At 34.4% G+C, this 17,770-nt stretch overlaps 1 protein-coding gene across 2 annotated transcripts in view; it reads right to left on the bottom strand.

The window, feature by feature from the left end:
• The window catches only part of LOC138695892 (angiotensin-converting enzyme-like), a 35,800-nt gene that overhangs the window by 15,711 nt on the left and 2,319 nt on the right, over positions 1–17,770 (bottom strand). For both annotated transcript variants that reach the window (XM_069820234.1, XM_069820235.1), the window contains exons 2-7: positions 14,008–14,319; positions 11,434–11,592; positions 10,781–10,877; positions 8,374–8,517; positions 4,204–4,395; positions 3,187–3,284 (exon numbers count right to left, since the gene is read on the bottom strand). In XM_069820234.1, coding sequence (XP_069676335.1) covers positions 3,187–3,284; positions 4,204–4,395; positions 8,374–8,517; positions 10,781–10,877; positions 11,434–11,592; positions 14,008–14,319 — 1,002 coding nt within the window. The remainder of the gene's footprint in view (positions 1–3,186; positions 3,285–4,203; positions 4,396–8,373; positions 8,518–10,780; positions 10,878–11,433; positions 11,593–14,007; positions 14,320–17,770) is intronic.

The raw sequence follows: 17,770 nt of genomic DNA, 5'->3' as shown, positions 1-17,770 counted from the left end.
GAAATTAGAAACAGTGAACAAATTAATATTCCATATTGTAGACTACACAAGAGCAATACAAACTTTTTAATTATCGGGATGAAATTATATAATAAGCTCCCAAGTCAATATTATAAATTACCAATCAATAGCTTCAAAACTAGATTTCATAATTGGTTATTAAATAATCCTTTTTATTCTGTTGCTGAGTTTTTCAACACAAATTTGCGATCTTCAAGACGAGAGTGAAGAGCTCCAAGAAGAAGGCAGACCCAGCCAAGGTCAAACTATCCTGAGCAACTCTGTGGGTGTACGAGTCATAACAGCGGCAGAAACAACTTCTGTAATACGAGTATTACACTAATATTCGTGTTTCTTTAGAAATTTCATGACTTTCCGTTTCAGTGTTATAGAAATTAAAATTTTTACGAGCCTGTACATTTAAATTACTTTATACTGTTACTGATTATTAATTATTAAATAAACTTAATTTTTCTTTTAAAAAAAAAATTGTATGAAATTGTATTTTAATAAATAAGTTTAATTGCAATTTAGTTAGTTTTTCTTCAATTTAAAAGTTTCAAATTATTTCATGTTTTCATTGTATTACTTAAATTTTACTGTTTCTGTTATTAGTGTTTTTTAATTGTATTTATATGTTTTTTCAATGTATTCTGACGAAGCCTAAAACTGTATGTCTAATGGCAAAATAAATTGAATTGAATTGAATTGAATTGAAGTACAAGAGAATGAAGGGTTGAGAATAATATAGTCCTACACCACACAGAATTTTACACGAGAGAATATTAAAGGTTTAGAATTCAATGCTATTAGGTGCTGTATCATAATTTCTTCGGCGCATACTTATGTCATATGTTGAGTTATTTTTATATTATTTTACTAGTAAGTTCCTCAAATGTGTAAGAAATGAACTCGCACAAAAAAAATCATTTTTGTTAAAAGTGTGGCTTTGGACTGTCTCATTCTCACTCCTCTAAATGATTAGCTGAAGGATAACGACTGAAAAATTGTAAATTTACAAAAAATTAACCACTGAATAAGATACAATAATCATACAATAATATACATACATATATATAAGATACAATAATAATGTACGTAGGCTAATCATTTCTAAGATAATTCGGTTGCATATTGTAGGAGAGAAAAGTTACCATCTCTGACAAGGATTTTCACATTAAGGTGGAAACGAATTCTGTTCCTAACTCATATATATCTCATTATTAATATTATCATCATCATCATCATCATCATCATCATCCTGTCAAGTACTAGTCCCAAAAGAACTGTTATGCCCTGAAAAATCGATTTCCTTGCCATCTTTTCATAGGTCAACCAAGTGACTGTTTCCCATTTGGACGATATTTCATTATTGCCTTAGGGATCCTGGATGAAACCATTCTTGAGACGTGTTCCTTCCAGTTTAACTGATATCTGGAGATATAGTCCAGTATTGATGACACATTAAGTTCTTGAAGGATATCTTCATTTTTCTTTCGATCCCATTTAGTGTAGCCAGCTGTTCGGCGCATGAATCTCATCTCGCAAGCTGTTAGTATGATTTCATCTTTTGTCCTTAAAGTCCACGCTTCACTCCCATAACATAAGACTGGTCGAGCTATTATTTGATAAAGACGAGTACGAGTTGATTTTTTTAAGGTTTTAAAACTCTATTAATGATGCCCATTGATTTGTTGAATTTTATAATTTATTATTATTATTATTATTATTATTATTATTATTATTATTATTATTGTTTTTGTTGTTGTTGTTGTTGTTCTTGTCGTTGCCACCACCACCACAAAAATCACATGCCTCCAACTCAGTGTTCAGTTTTCGTTCAGTTTTACTGTCCACATGGTCCTTCTTACTTGCAACTTTTTGCATGTGCAAGTAAAACGTCAAGTAAGCTGTTGCGTCTAGACTGGGTTTAATATGAAGTTGTCTATTCTTCTGAAGAACGAACCTGGCAGTCCCAAGGCATGCTGTTGTAAATAGGAAAACTCACACTTGCACCCATGCACGCAAATATGCAAATACATACAACAATAGCCCTATTCCTCAAGGATCAATATTAGGTCCCCTACTTTTTCTAGTGTTTATAAATGATCTTGCCCCCCTAATAAAAGATGTAGGTCATCCCATATTATTTGCAGATGACAAGTATAGTAATTACAGCCAATAACTCCAACACATTTCAATCCTCAACAGAGGAAATTCTCTTCAAAATATGTGACTGGTTCTCAGTCAATAAATTAGTATTAAATTGTAACAAAACTAACATAATTCAATTTAAATCCTGTCCAAATTCAACGTCGCAAATTTCTAGCACAATAATTAATAATAGATCCCTATTAGAAACAACAACAACCAAATTTCTTGGCTTAAAAATCGATAATGTGTTAAATTGGAAAAATCATATTAAAGAAATTACCCCCAAACTAAATTCAGCTTGTTTTGCTATTAGATCTATGCAAAAGATAGTAAATATCAATACCTTAAAAACAATATACTTTGCATACTTCCACTCGGTAATGAGTTTTGGAATAATATTCTGGGGAAATTCCACAGATAGTAACAGTATATTTCTATTACAAAAAAGAGTAATTAGAATAATAGTAGGTGCCAAATCTAGGGAATCGTGTAGGGCTATTTTAAAAAACTACAAATAATGCCCATGGCTTGTCAGTATATCATCAATAATCTTCCTCGTATGTAATCGTGAAAACTTTGTAACTAATTCAACAGTTCATAGCATAAATACACGTCAAAAAAATGACTTTCATACTCCATCGGCTAGTCTATCGTGCTATCAAAAAGGAGTGCGTTATATGGCGGTAAAAATTTTTAATAGCCTCCCTATCGATATAAAAAATGAAACTCAAAACATAAAATTATTTAGGGCCAAATTAAAGAAGTACCTAATTTCTCACGCCTTCTATTCAGTAAGTGAATTCATGACATTCCAACAACACTTCATGAAATTGATACTAAAACTTTGTGTTGTACTAGTAGACTATATTGTAAATCTCGTCTATATATATTTCATCTAGACTGTAACTATAAATTAAGATTTTATAATAGTATTAAGCTTTTTACTTGTTCCATATTCTAGCTGTAAGCATGTATGAATACCATGGAATGTTAATAAATACAATACAATACAATCCGTGACATAATCCTCACCTTTGCTTTCATTCGAGTTGTAATATCAGGAGGCTTTACTTCTGGAAAAGGCATTGTCATATTATACAAATTCTCCCAAGTATGTCCCCATATATTTCCTGCAAAACATTAAAATTCAATTTTAAGATTAGCGTAATATTGGAAAGATAGGACGTATGCAATGGAGGGGGGAAAGGAACTGGCCACCCTACTCCATTATCTTCTATACTTGTTTTTTTGAAAGATGGGACATGACAGTTAAGCGGCCGAGCTTGGAACTACAGTGCTATGTTGCCAATATGGACTACCATGCTGCCAGCTGATGGAAGCTAGCAATTGTTAAGATAGCTGAGGTTAAAACATTCATTGACAGTTGACGCGAAGGTAACAAAACAATACATAAATCGACAGAGAATCAAATATGAAACGTACCAATGCTAACATTGCGTGCACAATAAATTAATATCGCCAAGAGAGCTATTAAGCACTTGCCACGTGGGAACTCAATTCAATGGTAAGTTTGGCAACTCAACTGTTGTTACCATAGCAACAGGCCTACCATGCTATGTGACAGTTAGTTGTTTTTCCGATCACAACGCTCCTGTCATGTCCCATCTTTCAAAAATACAAGTATAGCATAGTTGCTTCATGAGTGATGTCGGACAGTTGACTAAATAACAATAAACTAACATTACCGGTACATCTTGGGGTACTGGTATTTCGTAATTTATAAAATCGTTAAAACTATGAAGGCTATTTAAAGTAAAGGAGCTATTGGTACAATAGTGGAGTGTAATAGTGGTGTTGCTCTGTAATCTACTGAGCTCTGACGCTATCACTGATTAGTGACATATTTCGCTAATCAGACTTCAGATGTATACAAACAATTGTTCTTCCTCTGACACATATCGTCAAGTGAGATGTACTGCCTGATAGAGTTTGTTTATTATAGGTTATAAAAATATAATATAATTTTATTGAAAATAAATTCATGTCCATTCATTTTAAATAAAGTAATTAGGCCCCCACCATGCTTACCCAGTAAATGTGCTGGTATGCATCCCTTTTTCGACACCACCGCATCACCGTAATATTCTCGTAATTTGCGTCGCACATAGGCATGTAATTGTACATACAGCGGTCGTAGTTGAAGCCACAGCCTCAATATCTTCTTTTTTAAGTAACGATCATTATATGGGATCAGCCATTCTTCCACTATGTCAGTAAAATCTGTCAACAAATGAATTAAACAAATTCCTTGATCAACCATAACCAATACTACAAATGATTACCAGTAGTATGTTTAGTATGTTCCAACTTCCAACAAGTTTTTTTCTAATTTCATGCCAATTATTCTTTCATTTGGTGGAAAAATTAGCTCAGTTATACGTCCGATCTGAATTGGAATATTACAAGCGCTGATTCTAAAATGTATCATTAAATTTATATTTGGCATGAACCTCTACTTCAATTTATCCTTTGGCGTCCTTAGGGGACACATTTTGCCTTTTATATAACAATAACAGGATTAATTAAAATATATATTTCCTTAAAGGCCACATCTACCAATACTCACCATTCCTTGATTTCAAATCCGAATATTACAGTTTACATCATTTTAATTTTTAAACTTATTATAACTTATTCAACGATTAGGGAAAAGACTGGAATTTTACTTGAAGCAAGTAAAGAGATAGGTTTGGAAGTAAATCCCGAAAAGACTAAGTATATGATTATGTCTCGTGATCAGAATTTTGTACGAAATGGAACTATAAAAGTTGGAGATTTATCCTTCGAAGAGGTAGAAAAATTCAAATGTCTTGGAGCAACAGTAACAAATATAAATGACACTCAGGAGGAAATTAAACGCAGAATAAATATGGGAAATGCCTGTTATTACTCGGTTGAGAAGCTTTTGTCATCTAGTCTGCTGTCAAAAAATCTGAAAGTTAGAATTTATAAAACAATTATATTACCGGTTGTTCTGTATGGTTGTGAAACTTGGACTCTCACTTTGAGAGAGGAACAGAGATTGAGGGTTTTTGAGAATAAGGTTCTTAGGAAAATATTTGAGGCTAAGAGGGATGAAGTTACAGGAGAATGGAGAAAGTTACACAATTGTACGGTATCCTTCACCTGACATAATTAGGAACATTAAATCCAGACGTTTGAGATGGGCAGGGCATGTAGCACGTATGGGCGAATCCAGAAATGCATATATAGTGTTAGTTGGAAGGCCGGAGGGAAAAAGACCTTTAGGGAGGCCGAGACGTAGATGGGAAGATAATATTAAAATGAATTTGAGGGAAGTGGGTTATGATGATAGAGACTGGATTAATCTTGTTCAGGTTAGGGACCAGTGGCGGGCTTATGTGAGGGCGGCAATGAACCTCCGGGTTCCTTAAAAGCCAGTAAGTAAGTAAGTAAGTAATAATTTATTCATAAATAGTTACCAGTGTTCAGGTTGGTATAATAAGAATTCGCTAGCATAAAGATTTCCTGAAATGGCACAAGATTTGGGAGTTCTATTTTCAGAATCATTACAGCAATTATTTTTATTTTCAACACTAGGAGAGTTTTGAATCATTTTAGTTAGAATGCCTCATTTAAATGTACCATACCAGTACTGAGAAAACATTGGATTGATGAAGCTGGAACAGGTTACTAGCCTATGCCGTAAAAGCCGAGGAAGAAGAAGAATGTACCATTACTCTGAAACTCATCTTATACGAGAAGATAACCTCTCTTTTTTATTATGTAAGAAAACTAGTTACTGAAGTTATTCCGTAGTTTGCAGGAAATGCACATGTATGCCGAAGATAAAGATTTGACTCATTTATTCTGCATTCGAATGTGTACCATACTTAGTTCTCAATGATAAGTTCTTGGTTTTCACATCATTCTTCTTCTTTCTAGCACAGACTTCTTGGTATCTTGACTTCTGTTTTGAGATTGAACATAGGTGCCAGTATCCGGCATCCATTATTGCTGTTATTAAATTATAATATATTTCTTTTCAATATTATAAAAACAGCATTTGTAAAAATACCTATGTAAAGAAATGCAATAGTAATGCAGTGGCGGCTGATTGACTGAGGCAAGCGAGGCCGGGCCTCAGTCACTTGGCTTAACTGAAATCAAATTTTGTATTTTTATATAATGTATTAGTTATTTGAATGAAGCATATATTGCTGTAGAAGCATTTGAAAACTTTGATGTATATAGACCTGTTTTGCAGTAAAATTTGTTCCTGAGGCCAGAATCGTTCGTGCCGGGTTTGGCTTAATGCATTTCATGTCCTTTCGCGGGCTTTGAGTTTACGCTTAAAACGTTGTAGCTGAGGCACAATTCGGCTGGCCTGGTCAGGTTTCACTCGTCCCATCCATGGGCCGGCCTCAAGGGTAGAGTGGGTGGGAATAGCAGTGGTGACTTGTCTTCCTAACTAGGCCATAAATAACAAAATTCCAGCTCTTTGGCAGGCAGAAACCCACTCGAGATTCTCTCCCCTTATGTCTCAGTTTATGACTTAAGCGAGGGTGTTCTACTATTGTACTTCGTAGTACAGTAGTGAATCTGGGCCAATGTTGTTATGTATTTCGGGAAAATATAAACAGAAACAAATGAGAGAAATAATACTGGTGCAGTTAATTCATTGTTAGAGTGTCCTTTTTCGAGAAGAAATAATACTAAAAGAAAGGAAGTTTTAAATAAAGAGGGAGACTACCGAGATACCTACGGCATTGCTGATAATTTTTCTGACACATAATCTTAAAATGCGAGTTTCTATTGCATCCTGGTATGGACAACATAAATGGTTATGTGGTAATGTGGTGCAAAATAAACTTCTGTTGGCCTTGTTTGTTGCTGTCAAAGGAAAAAAGTAAAAAGAAAAGAAAGAAAGGGGAATTTCAACACATAATATGGGATGCTTCATCACACTGAAACAATCACTGAAACTCAGAGCATAACAGCTTATTTGGTGAGTGAAATTATTATTTTTCATTGATAGTAATAAGAATAGACTAATAATAGTAATAATAATACAGTAATAATGATATTAATAATATAACAACAATAATAATTAATATCATAAACAAACATTTCCTATTGGAGGCACTTAAACTAGTTGCATCTGGCCTCACCGAGGATTTTGATCACCGGCCGCTACTGTAGTAATGTTATTTACAACTAAATCAATATCTGTTCGAGCAATGCTAATATCAAGTATGAGAAACTTCTTTTCCCCAATTGCAGGTACTCTGTTTATGAAGAATATTAAGAATTAGATGGGCAGAAAAAATCTCAAATAAAGATCTATGGGGAAAAATGTATAAAATAAAATGAAATTATAAATAAACTAAAATGGAATTGGACAGGATATGTTAAGGAAAGGCAATGAAAGTATTGAAAAATGACTTTAGACTGGAATCCTCAAGCAAATAGAGAAAAAGGAAGGCCAAAACAAACATGCAGATGAACAGTTATTGAGAAATTACGAAGGAAGGGAAAACACGGAAGGAGGTGAAGAAACTGTCATAGAAAAGAACATGATAGAGACTCTCTGTGCTCCTGCTAGGAGATAAAGGAGATGGTGTTTGTGATTGCGACGTGACGTGACATGACGAATGGTACTTGACTCTGCATCATTCACCCAACCATCCCATGTAGGAGTAACATTCCGAATTTGTAGTTCTTTTTGCAGCTAGTTTAGCATTGCCCTCGGTGCACCATGGGAGACAAACTACATAGCAGCACTATGGTAATGATAAATAATGATATGGTGGAATGCCGGTAAGGGAAACAGGAGTACCGCGCGAAAACCTATCACAAGCATTGCCTTTGCGTCCTCTTCTAGGAGTGATGCGCCAATTTAGTATTGCCCTCAGTCCAGCAAGGAAGCAAACACACATAACACCACATGATGATGATAATGATGATGGTGATGATAATGGAGCAGTGGTGAAATGCCAGTAGGGAAAAAGAGAACTATCCCACGAAAACCTACCTCCATGCACTGTCTTTAAAGTAATTTCGACTGTGATTGGAAAGTTTCTTGCATTGCAATGGACCAAATATTATTTTCTTTCCATTTCACTGATTACTTGTATCAATTATTGTAATTGTTGCATTTCTTTATATCATAAAGAAAGGACGTAGCTATTTTAAATTCTGGAGAATTTTGTTTAGAAGTAGTATTAAAATTCTTACTGTTGATTCTGGACACATTTTTCAATAGATCGACATAGTGAGGGTACAAGCTTCTCATTCTACGTCCTGTCACATTTCGCCATCTCGCCCACACGTATTTCAGCTCATCTGTGTCATGACTGTGAGCCATAATGTGCGATATATCTGCAATACAACAAATAGCACATTAACCTACATCAGAAAAGAGATTTGAAGTTATCAGTAAAATGAAGGAGGACGTTTTAAGCAGCACACATTTTTTATTAAACATGTAGACCTATGAATTGACAATTAAAACCACTATTTTTTCCATGTTGAATCTTTCGTAACTTACACTACATCTAGTTTACAAGCAGAGATATTTTTACACAACATAGAACAAACATACATACTCAACAATGAACACGACAAATATGCAGACAACATAATATACTGGCACAGGTACGTAGACGACATACTCATACTATACAAAGGAAACAAACGACAAATACACAAACTACACCAATACATAAACAAAATACACCCAAAACTCCAATACACATTGGAACTTGAAAACAATAACTCCATAAATTTCCTAGACATCACCATAACAAAAGTTGACAACAAACACACCTTCAAAATATACAGAAACCAACCACCACCACACACATACACAACACATCTAATCACCCCACACAACACAAACATGCTGCATTCAGGACAATGGTACACAGATTACTCAACATACCCATGAGCCAACAACACTACAATGAAGAAGTGAACACTATCAAATACATAGCACAAGAAAATGATTACAACCCAAACATATTAGACAACATCATAAGGAAGGCAAAACAAAAACTCAACAAACACACAAAACACAACACAAACACAAGAACACAAAAGATCGCATCCTCATTCAGAAAACAGAAATACAACATAGCATACAGAACAGAAAACACACTACAGAGACATCTCAACACACAAACAAATAAACACAACCACACAGGCGTATACAAACTCACATGCAATAGTTGCGACAGTTTCTACATTGGACAGACAGGCAGATCATTCCAAACTCGATACAAAGAACCCATTAAAGCAATAACCAGTGGACAAAATACATCTACATATGCCGAACACATAACTAATGCTAATCACACATACAATAAATAAATACAGACATGGAAATCCTACACATACAAACCAAAAACTCAACACACTAGAACAATATGAAATATAGCCTACAGACACACTAAAACACACCCTAATCAAATTCTCAACACACAGATCAATTTCAGAACACACACACTATTTGACACAACTCTTCATCACACGAACGCACCCACACAACAGGCAGCGAAGTTGAGATAGCGCCGAGATCTAGTAGGCTCTGAGGATGGTATCAAGTAACACTGAAACAGCTTACATAATTAACACGAGTAAGATCGCCATTTTTTTTTTTTAATTTAGACTGGCCAGAGGCCGTTTACCAAAGTTATCTATCTTGTTTTCTGTTTTCGTTTTTCATTTGTTTTCCTTTGTTTTACTTATACTAATACAAACACAGCACCCATGCCCGTGGTGGGACTCGAACCCACAACCCTTCGGACCAAGCGATAGGGACATGCCATGCCCCTACCGCTTGAGCCATCTGGGTCGGCTTTAGTAGCCAGAGGTGGGGTGTAGTCAATATATACTGCAGGGCTGTGTCTTCTGCAACTGGTATTGATGATTTTAATTTACTTCTTTGTGGTTTATGGACGGACAGTATATAAGAATGTGTGCCATTCAATCAATTATCACTATTTTGTATAAAATTGAAATTCCCCACATTGTCCCTTCTCAACTCATGCTAAAGAACCCAGTCTCTGGATATCTAGAAAAATTAATAGGCTATTTATCACTGATCTATTTTGCCTCACGTCGTATGGTATTCTAGGTAATTAATTTTACCTTAAATGTACACGTATCAATAATGAAATTCACTTTGCCAGGTATTACAGACTGAGAAAATAAGATACCGTGTTTGGTACCACAAATTAAGATGATGAAAGATATTTATTAATGATTATATTGCAAATCTCTTTGTCTGCTATTACTACTGGTACCAGTACTTAATACTTTGTGATGTCAATGTTAACTACAGACAATTTACATATTACAAAAGAATCTGTTTTCGATATTCGTAAGATTCTGCAAAAATCTTTGGTGTATAATGTAGCTGTAAAACAGAATTTCTGTAAACAAGTCACTTCTATTTATCATCATTTTGCTTTGTTATCGCCACAGCGTCTTTTTAACGACTCAGATTAACATTAAGAAACCCATTAAATAAAGGATTTCCTTCCTAATTTAACTGTACAGTATGCTTATTTCTTCTGACAGAATACAGCATTCAATACTTTTATTCTTACTCTAAACGAAAACAAAAAAAGTTTCATCTCACCTGTATCTAATTCAAGATCACACTTAGAATGGTTCTTATAACCGCAAATAACAGCAGTGCTGTATATTGTCGTCATTTCTTTCTGTATCTCATCAAGCTGCAAAATAAAAAGACAAATAGCTGCAAAATATATTTCTCCTAAATATACTTCATCATAATATTAATACCAGTAATAAAAGCAGGGCTATAAGTACTGAGTATTTACTGGTATTACATTGATCTACATCTATTGGCATCACATTTGTTTCTGCAGTGCTACTTAAAAAGGGGTAAAAAATGTCCAACATTTCTTAATTAAATTATTTGTATCTTTTTTTTTTTTTTTTAATTTCTCACTCTTTGTTGTTAACAAATGAAGGAACTGCAAAATATGACTGGTGAGCAGGAGCGTATGTAAGGGGGTGTTAATGGGTTTGAACCCCCCTTGAACTTTAAAAATAATTACGTATTGAGATTTGAATATTTTTTATCCATAATCTTTTTTATCCTCTAATTTTTCACTTCAGAGTAACAAAATCTCACTGATCGCCTGCACCGTCTAAGGCAGCTTTCTCCCTCTCCTTCTCCACCATCATGTATGTTCAGGAATACGCCTTACCCGATACCTATTTCAGCGAGTGCTGATGACCACTGTTTTAAAATGTAATTTTTACCTGCTTGAATTCTTCTTCTGGAATCCTCTTCTCTTCTCGTACACCCATTAATTCTAATTGTTTTAATATATCGCGATCTTTTAAAACTTCAGGATATTCTTTCATGAGAGAGTTCCACAATGTCTTCTTGAATTTATACAATCTTAGTGATGACGCAGTCTAAAAAAATTAGAGTAAAATAAAATTTAATTTTGTAGGTTATAAATAAAAAAATTAAACTGTCATATAAATATTTTCATGTAACTTTAACCTACCGGTAAAAGATTTGAATAATTTGCCGATGTTTTAAAGTTAAGATACTGGTATACCTCTCCTTTACCTTGATATCTACAGACTTCATTTATATGTACCGGTACTGACCATTGGTGCAGTGTTTTGCTTCTTGACGGCTGAAAATGTCACAGTCAGACATATTTGTACGTTAACCCTGCCACTTAAAACGTGTATAAAATCTTACCTTACAGAAAAACTGGAAATGTCGACCTCCCTCGGCTAAACAGACGTTGTATTGGGAAAACACATTCTGATTGACATGATTAAGTTCGACCACTGTAATGTTTCTGATTTCATTTGTTCTACTAGTATATATAATATTTAAACTCACAATAATTAATTAAAATACTCAATTTAAGAACAATGAAGAATAGACAAAGTGTGTTCTGCTCCTAAAAAGTCGGGCCAATTATTCATCTTGTGCTAAAACCACACCAAACTCCAACTTTCTTATCATCAAAACGGATTTCTTGTACACTATGTGGATTTTCAGAACACCAATAGCAAGTGTTTTGATTGTTTACACGACTAGTCAGGTGGAACCATGCCTCATCTGAAAAAATTACAAGCTGTTGGTCGATTAAACCTTCACGTAGCTACTGATTAAAAACCACACACTTTGTCTACTTTTCATTGTTCTTAAATTGAGCATTTTAATTATTGTGAGGTTAAATATCGTATATGCCGGTATAGCAAATGAAATCAGAAACATTTCAGTGGCCGAACTTAATCATGTCAATCAGAACAATACAATGCCTATTTAGCTGAGGGAGGATGACATTTCCATCATCTTCTCTACAGTACGACATGCCCAGCCACCCAGAAGCAAAACTCCGTGGGATTAATGTATGAGTAGGGCCAGCTGCTAAGAAACAAAACACCGTGCCAACAGTCAGTAGGCTACATATTATAATAGAAGTTTTGTACATGACAACATTAAAACAAATCATGGAACGTCATAGAATTTTATGCAATTTGTCTGCATTATGTCTATAAGGGATCACTACTTCAGAACATGCCAAAAGTATTAATTTTGTGTCATCCATAATATTAATTTTTGACAGAAACAGAATACTGACACATAATTGTAGGCCTATATACATTTTATTTGTGTGTGTTTTTTTTTGTGTTGTGTGTGGTTTTTTTGGTGTTGTGTGTTTTGTGTTTATGTGTGTGTGGTTTTTTGTGTTTGTGTGTGTGTTTTTTAGTGTTGTGTGTATGTGTTTTGTGTTTGTGTGTGTATTTTTTGTCTTTGTGTGTGTTTTTTTGGTGTTGTGTGTATGTGTGTTTTGTGTGTGTGTGTGATTTTTTGTGTTTGTGTGTGTTTTTTGGTGTTGTGTGTATGTGTTTTTTTGTGTTTGTGTGAGTGGTTTTTTTGTGTTTGTTTTTTGATGTTATGTGTATGTGTGTTTTGTGTTTGTGTGTGGTTTTTTGTGTTGTGTGTGTTTTTATGGTGTTTTGTGTTTGTGTGGTTTTTTTGTGTTTGTGTGTGTGTGGTTTTTGTGTTTGTGTGTGTTTTTTTGGTGTTGTGTGTATATGTGTTTGTATGTGTTTTTTGGGTGTTGTGTTTGTGTGTGTGTGGTTTTTTTGTGTTTGTGTATGTTTTTTGGTGTTGTGTGTATGTGTGTTTTGTGTTTGTGTGTGGTTTTTTTGTGTTTGTGTGTGTGTGTTTTTTTGTTCGAATCCTCGTGGGAGAAAAAATGTCGGACAATGTATGGGACCGGTGCCTTCCCAGCATTTTAGTGAATTTGGGACACTATAGTGAGCAGCACAATCCAGTTTCGTAGGCTAGCTGAGAGAATAATCGTGCTGACCAGGTGTTGACTGATCAGCCTTGGCCCTCCATGGGATATCACACCATGGATAAAAACGCATATAGTGAAACTCTTAGTGATGATTCAGCAGTCACTCACTGATATAAGCTCTTTAATGCTCCTGGTTTTATTAGCCATTGGTCCAATCCCATGAACCTATCCAGGTTGAGTTTCTCAATCCTACAGATGATTAATTTCTACAAGAAACATACAGTTCTTCGCATGTAGTGTTAACTTATACTTACCCAGCAACACTGCAGAGAACTGTCACAGCTGCTCCAAGCTGTGCAATCTCAATACAGACACACTAGACACAAACATAGACACGATATCATCTGCTTATTCTGCATCTTTCCCCAACTACATCAGATAGATACCAGTACATAGTTTTTTTTTTTCTAATCATAACAACAACTTATATCGAAAGTTGGTAAATAATATAAATTTCCATAGAAGTAAATTCAAACTTTAAATAAAATTTCATTACCGCGTTTGCTTTAGTTTCTTCAGTGATGTTAACCTCAAAATCCCACTGTATTAAGGCATCTCTATGGAATTCTTTAGAACACTTATCATCAACCATCCACAAGAATTTTTCTAAGTAACTAGTTTTGTTACTAGTTTTTAAATCATACAAAGACTTCATTGAGGAATCTGCGGTGTTTTCCTCGTGCAGATTTATAATGGCATTCTCTTCTGCATTGCTGGCGATGGGAATATTTGGTGACATTGAGCGTGGTAATAGTTGAATCCTTAATGGAGAACTGGCCGGCATTTTCCTCTTTTTAAATGATTGGGACTGTAACAAGCGAGCAATAATTTCACATTAAGATTAAATACAAAAATAGTCACATGCTTGTACTGAAAATCTCCATTAATATTATAAAAGGCTTTGATCTTGAAACTTGCATGGTGAAGAAGTTTGTTAGTGAGGTTGTTTATGTCTTTTATCATTACAAGGATCTGAACAACAAGAATTTTGCTCCGACATAAAACAATGTGTCCCTTATGGTTTGGTGTGCGCTGAATCCGAAAATGCATATCTTTTCTTCGTATCACGTAAGATTCCTTTTTAAGATATACCGGTACTATGATTTCACTTTTCAATAAGCGCTCCCCAGGAAATATCTTGTGCAGGTTGGGGGTTGTAAACCAAAACAAAAGCTAATACATTTTATGAGTTCATGATCTATTTCTTATGGTTGTTGGCATGTTCTTTTGTATTTCTAATAAATAAACAGATATTGGTAACTTCAGTAAATTTCATAGCAGTTCAAAGTGAAGTCTGCACAATGAACAAACAAGGGTGTGGTTTTCAGTATTAAAAGAAATGTTTACCAGTTTGAGTGAAGGCAAATTAAAAGAGGGCATTTTCATCGGTCCACAAATTCACAAAGTTATGGCTAATTCTTTGTTTAAGAAAAAACTTTCCAATACAGAAAAATGGCATGACTTACTTTCAAAGATGTTTGCTCTAATTTCCTTGGAAATTCTAAGGCAGACAACTACATCGAACTTGTGGAAACCATGTTAAGTGCATATGAGAAAATGGGGTGTGTAATATGTCTCTAACAATACGCTTTTACCTTCTCATTTGGATTTCTTTCCTCCTAACCTTGGAATGGTAAGCGACGAGCATGGGAAAATATTTAATTAAGGAATATATGAAATGGGAAGGCGATATAAAGGAAGATTATTATCCAGCATGCTTGCAGACTATTGTTGGTTCCTTGTAAAAGGCAGTCCCGAGTCTAGTTATAAACAGAAGTCATTCAGAAAATTCATTTAAGTGCTAAGTTCAAATTCCGAGAATTTTCTCATTATACGCATGAAATATTTTTATTGTTGTTGTGTTTTAAACTATGTAACATCATTTTTGTATTAAGTACACATTTTTCAAGTATTATGAGGCATTTTGAATCCCTAGTGTGTTGTAATTTTATCAATAGCACTGTAAAAAAAAAAAAAAAAAAAAAAAAAAAAAAAAAAAAAAAAAAAAAAAAAAAGTTTTTTTTTTTTTTTTCGTAAAAATTCAATTCACTTTTCCCGGAAAATGATACGTGAGGGGACAATTTGGATTTTAAATTCAGATTTAGGGGACACATATTAGTAATATTCACCTATTTTTATTTCGGAGCAAGACAAAAGTAAAACTTTGTTGTTCAGTGAGGTATTCAAAATACGGTATCCTTAATGTGTCCACAGTATTGAGTTGTACTGCCAGTATGAGGTAATACATATTCAAGAATTTCGCAGCAGGGCAGTAGCAACAGACTTCAGCGGTTTCAGAGCTGCTTCCTTCTGGGTGCAACTTCAGTCTTACGCCGTAAACGATATGTGAAAAAAAAAAAAAAAAAAATAGTTTGCCACACCACTACGTGACAATTGAACTGGTGGACGAATTGCAGCATTTTTCCAGGATGTGTAGACAAATAATGTTTTTTTATGGTATCAGTGCTGTCGTCATCATCATTATATCAGTGGCACAATAGCCCATTTTGAGCCGTAGCACTTCTTTAAAGTTCCTACCAGGCTTCTATGTTTAGTGCCAATGCTCACCAATTTTTTTTTCTCAGGAGTTTAGTGTTTTTAATTTTTAAGGTTACCAGATTCTTTTCACAATTTTCGGAGACAGATATCGATATATATGAAAAAAACTACCTTTAACATTTCTCTTAGTTTGCCATTAACTTGTATGTTTTACACACCCTAAAGAATTAAAATACTCCTCTGTTTACATATTAAAAATATTCATTCTATTTAACTACAACTTAAACTGCTGATATTTTCAGAAGAGTGAATTTTTTTAAGCAGATCTTCTCTGAATCCCAATCTTGTGCCAAATTCCTGAAAGGTTATGTTGAAATTGGTTAAGATAGCAAGCAAGGCTCGAACAGTTCCTAAACTCATTCTGGATTTTTTTGATCTCCACATCATGTTCACAGAAGAAAAAAATTTTCTTCACTGAACGTTACTTTCAGGAAGATGCGAAAATATTTCGATCAACTTTTGGAATCGTATATAGAAAATCATTTCCTCGGAGAAAATTAAAAAAAAAATTCACTCCATATTTAGCAAAAATTAGCATTTTCTTCATTCCACTTCGCTATTATCTTTCAAATCATATTTCTTCCAGCAAGAAATTTCATACAATAAATTATTTCATCCAGATCAAGTCCATCTACATTGGAAGAAAAGTAATGGAATGTCTCTTCAGAATTTTCTTTTGGAAGACATCTCAGCAATATACATTCCACAGATATCTTATCTTGTAAATGAATACCAAAGGGACTTCGATATTCAACAGCATTGCCATATTATTGTAATAATTAATACTGAAAATCCGGGGATATCTGGGGACAAATTATTAAATTCGGAGACGAATTTTGTTTGGGGACAAAAAGCAAAATTTGGGGATTGTCCCCAAAAAACGGGTACATCTGGTAACCTTACTTTAATTAGTTACCATTTCAATCTACTGTAGTAAAATAAAAGCATACTTAAAGGGATAAAATATGTTGTTGTTGTTGTTTTCTAATGCCAGGCGTTTGACAATAAAGTCATTTGACCTCTTGCACTCCAATATTTTTCAAAGATGTTATCATGACCAGCCACTGAAGCACAGATTTTGAGGTGTTCCGAATCCATTTCTTGGTTTGAGTTGCACAATGGGCAGTTAGGGGACTGATATATTCCAATTCTATGTAGGTGTTTGGCCAAACAATCATGGCCTGTCGCCAATCTAAATGCAGCTACAGACGATTTTCGTGGTAAATCGGGAATTAATTGTGGATTTTGATGCAGAGAGTTCCATTTTTTCCCTTGGGATTGTGTTATCAAATTTTGTTTGTTGGAGTTTAAGTAGGCTATGTAGATTTAATAAATCTTTTCACAGAGTAATACGTAGATTTAGTAACAGGTCTGTAAGTAGCAGTGCTGCCCTTCTTTGCTAAAGCATCCGCATTCTTGTTTCCCAGGATTCCACAATGGGATGGTATCCATTGGAATACAATTCTTTTATTGAGTGATATTAATTGAGAGAGCATTTGAGTTATTTCTGCTGTTTGAGATGAAGGTGTGTGTTTAGAGACTATTGACAGAATAGCTGCTTTGGAGTCTGACAATATAACTGCATTCTTAAATTTATTGATGTGGCATAGAAGATTCCTGAGACTTTCACTTATTGCAATGATTTCACCATCAAAACTTGTTGTTCCATATCCAAGAGATCTATAAAGTGAGAAGAGACA

This window comes from Periplaneta americana, chromosome 3 (genome assembly GCF_040183065.1).
Source record: "Periplaneta americana isolate PAMFEO1 chromosome 3, P.americana_PAMFEO1_priV1, whole genome shotgun sequence".
NCBI classification, from domain to species: Eukaryota; Metazoa; Arthropoda; class Insecta; order Blattodea; family Blattidae; genus Periplaneta; species Periplaneta americana.
Note: the sequence above shows the minus strand (reverse complement) of the source record. Positions and strands in the feature narration are given on the sequence as shown.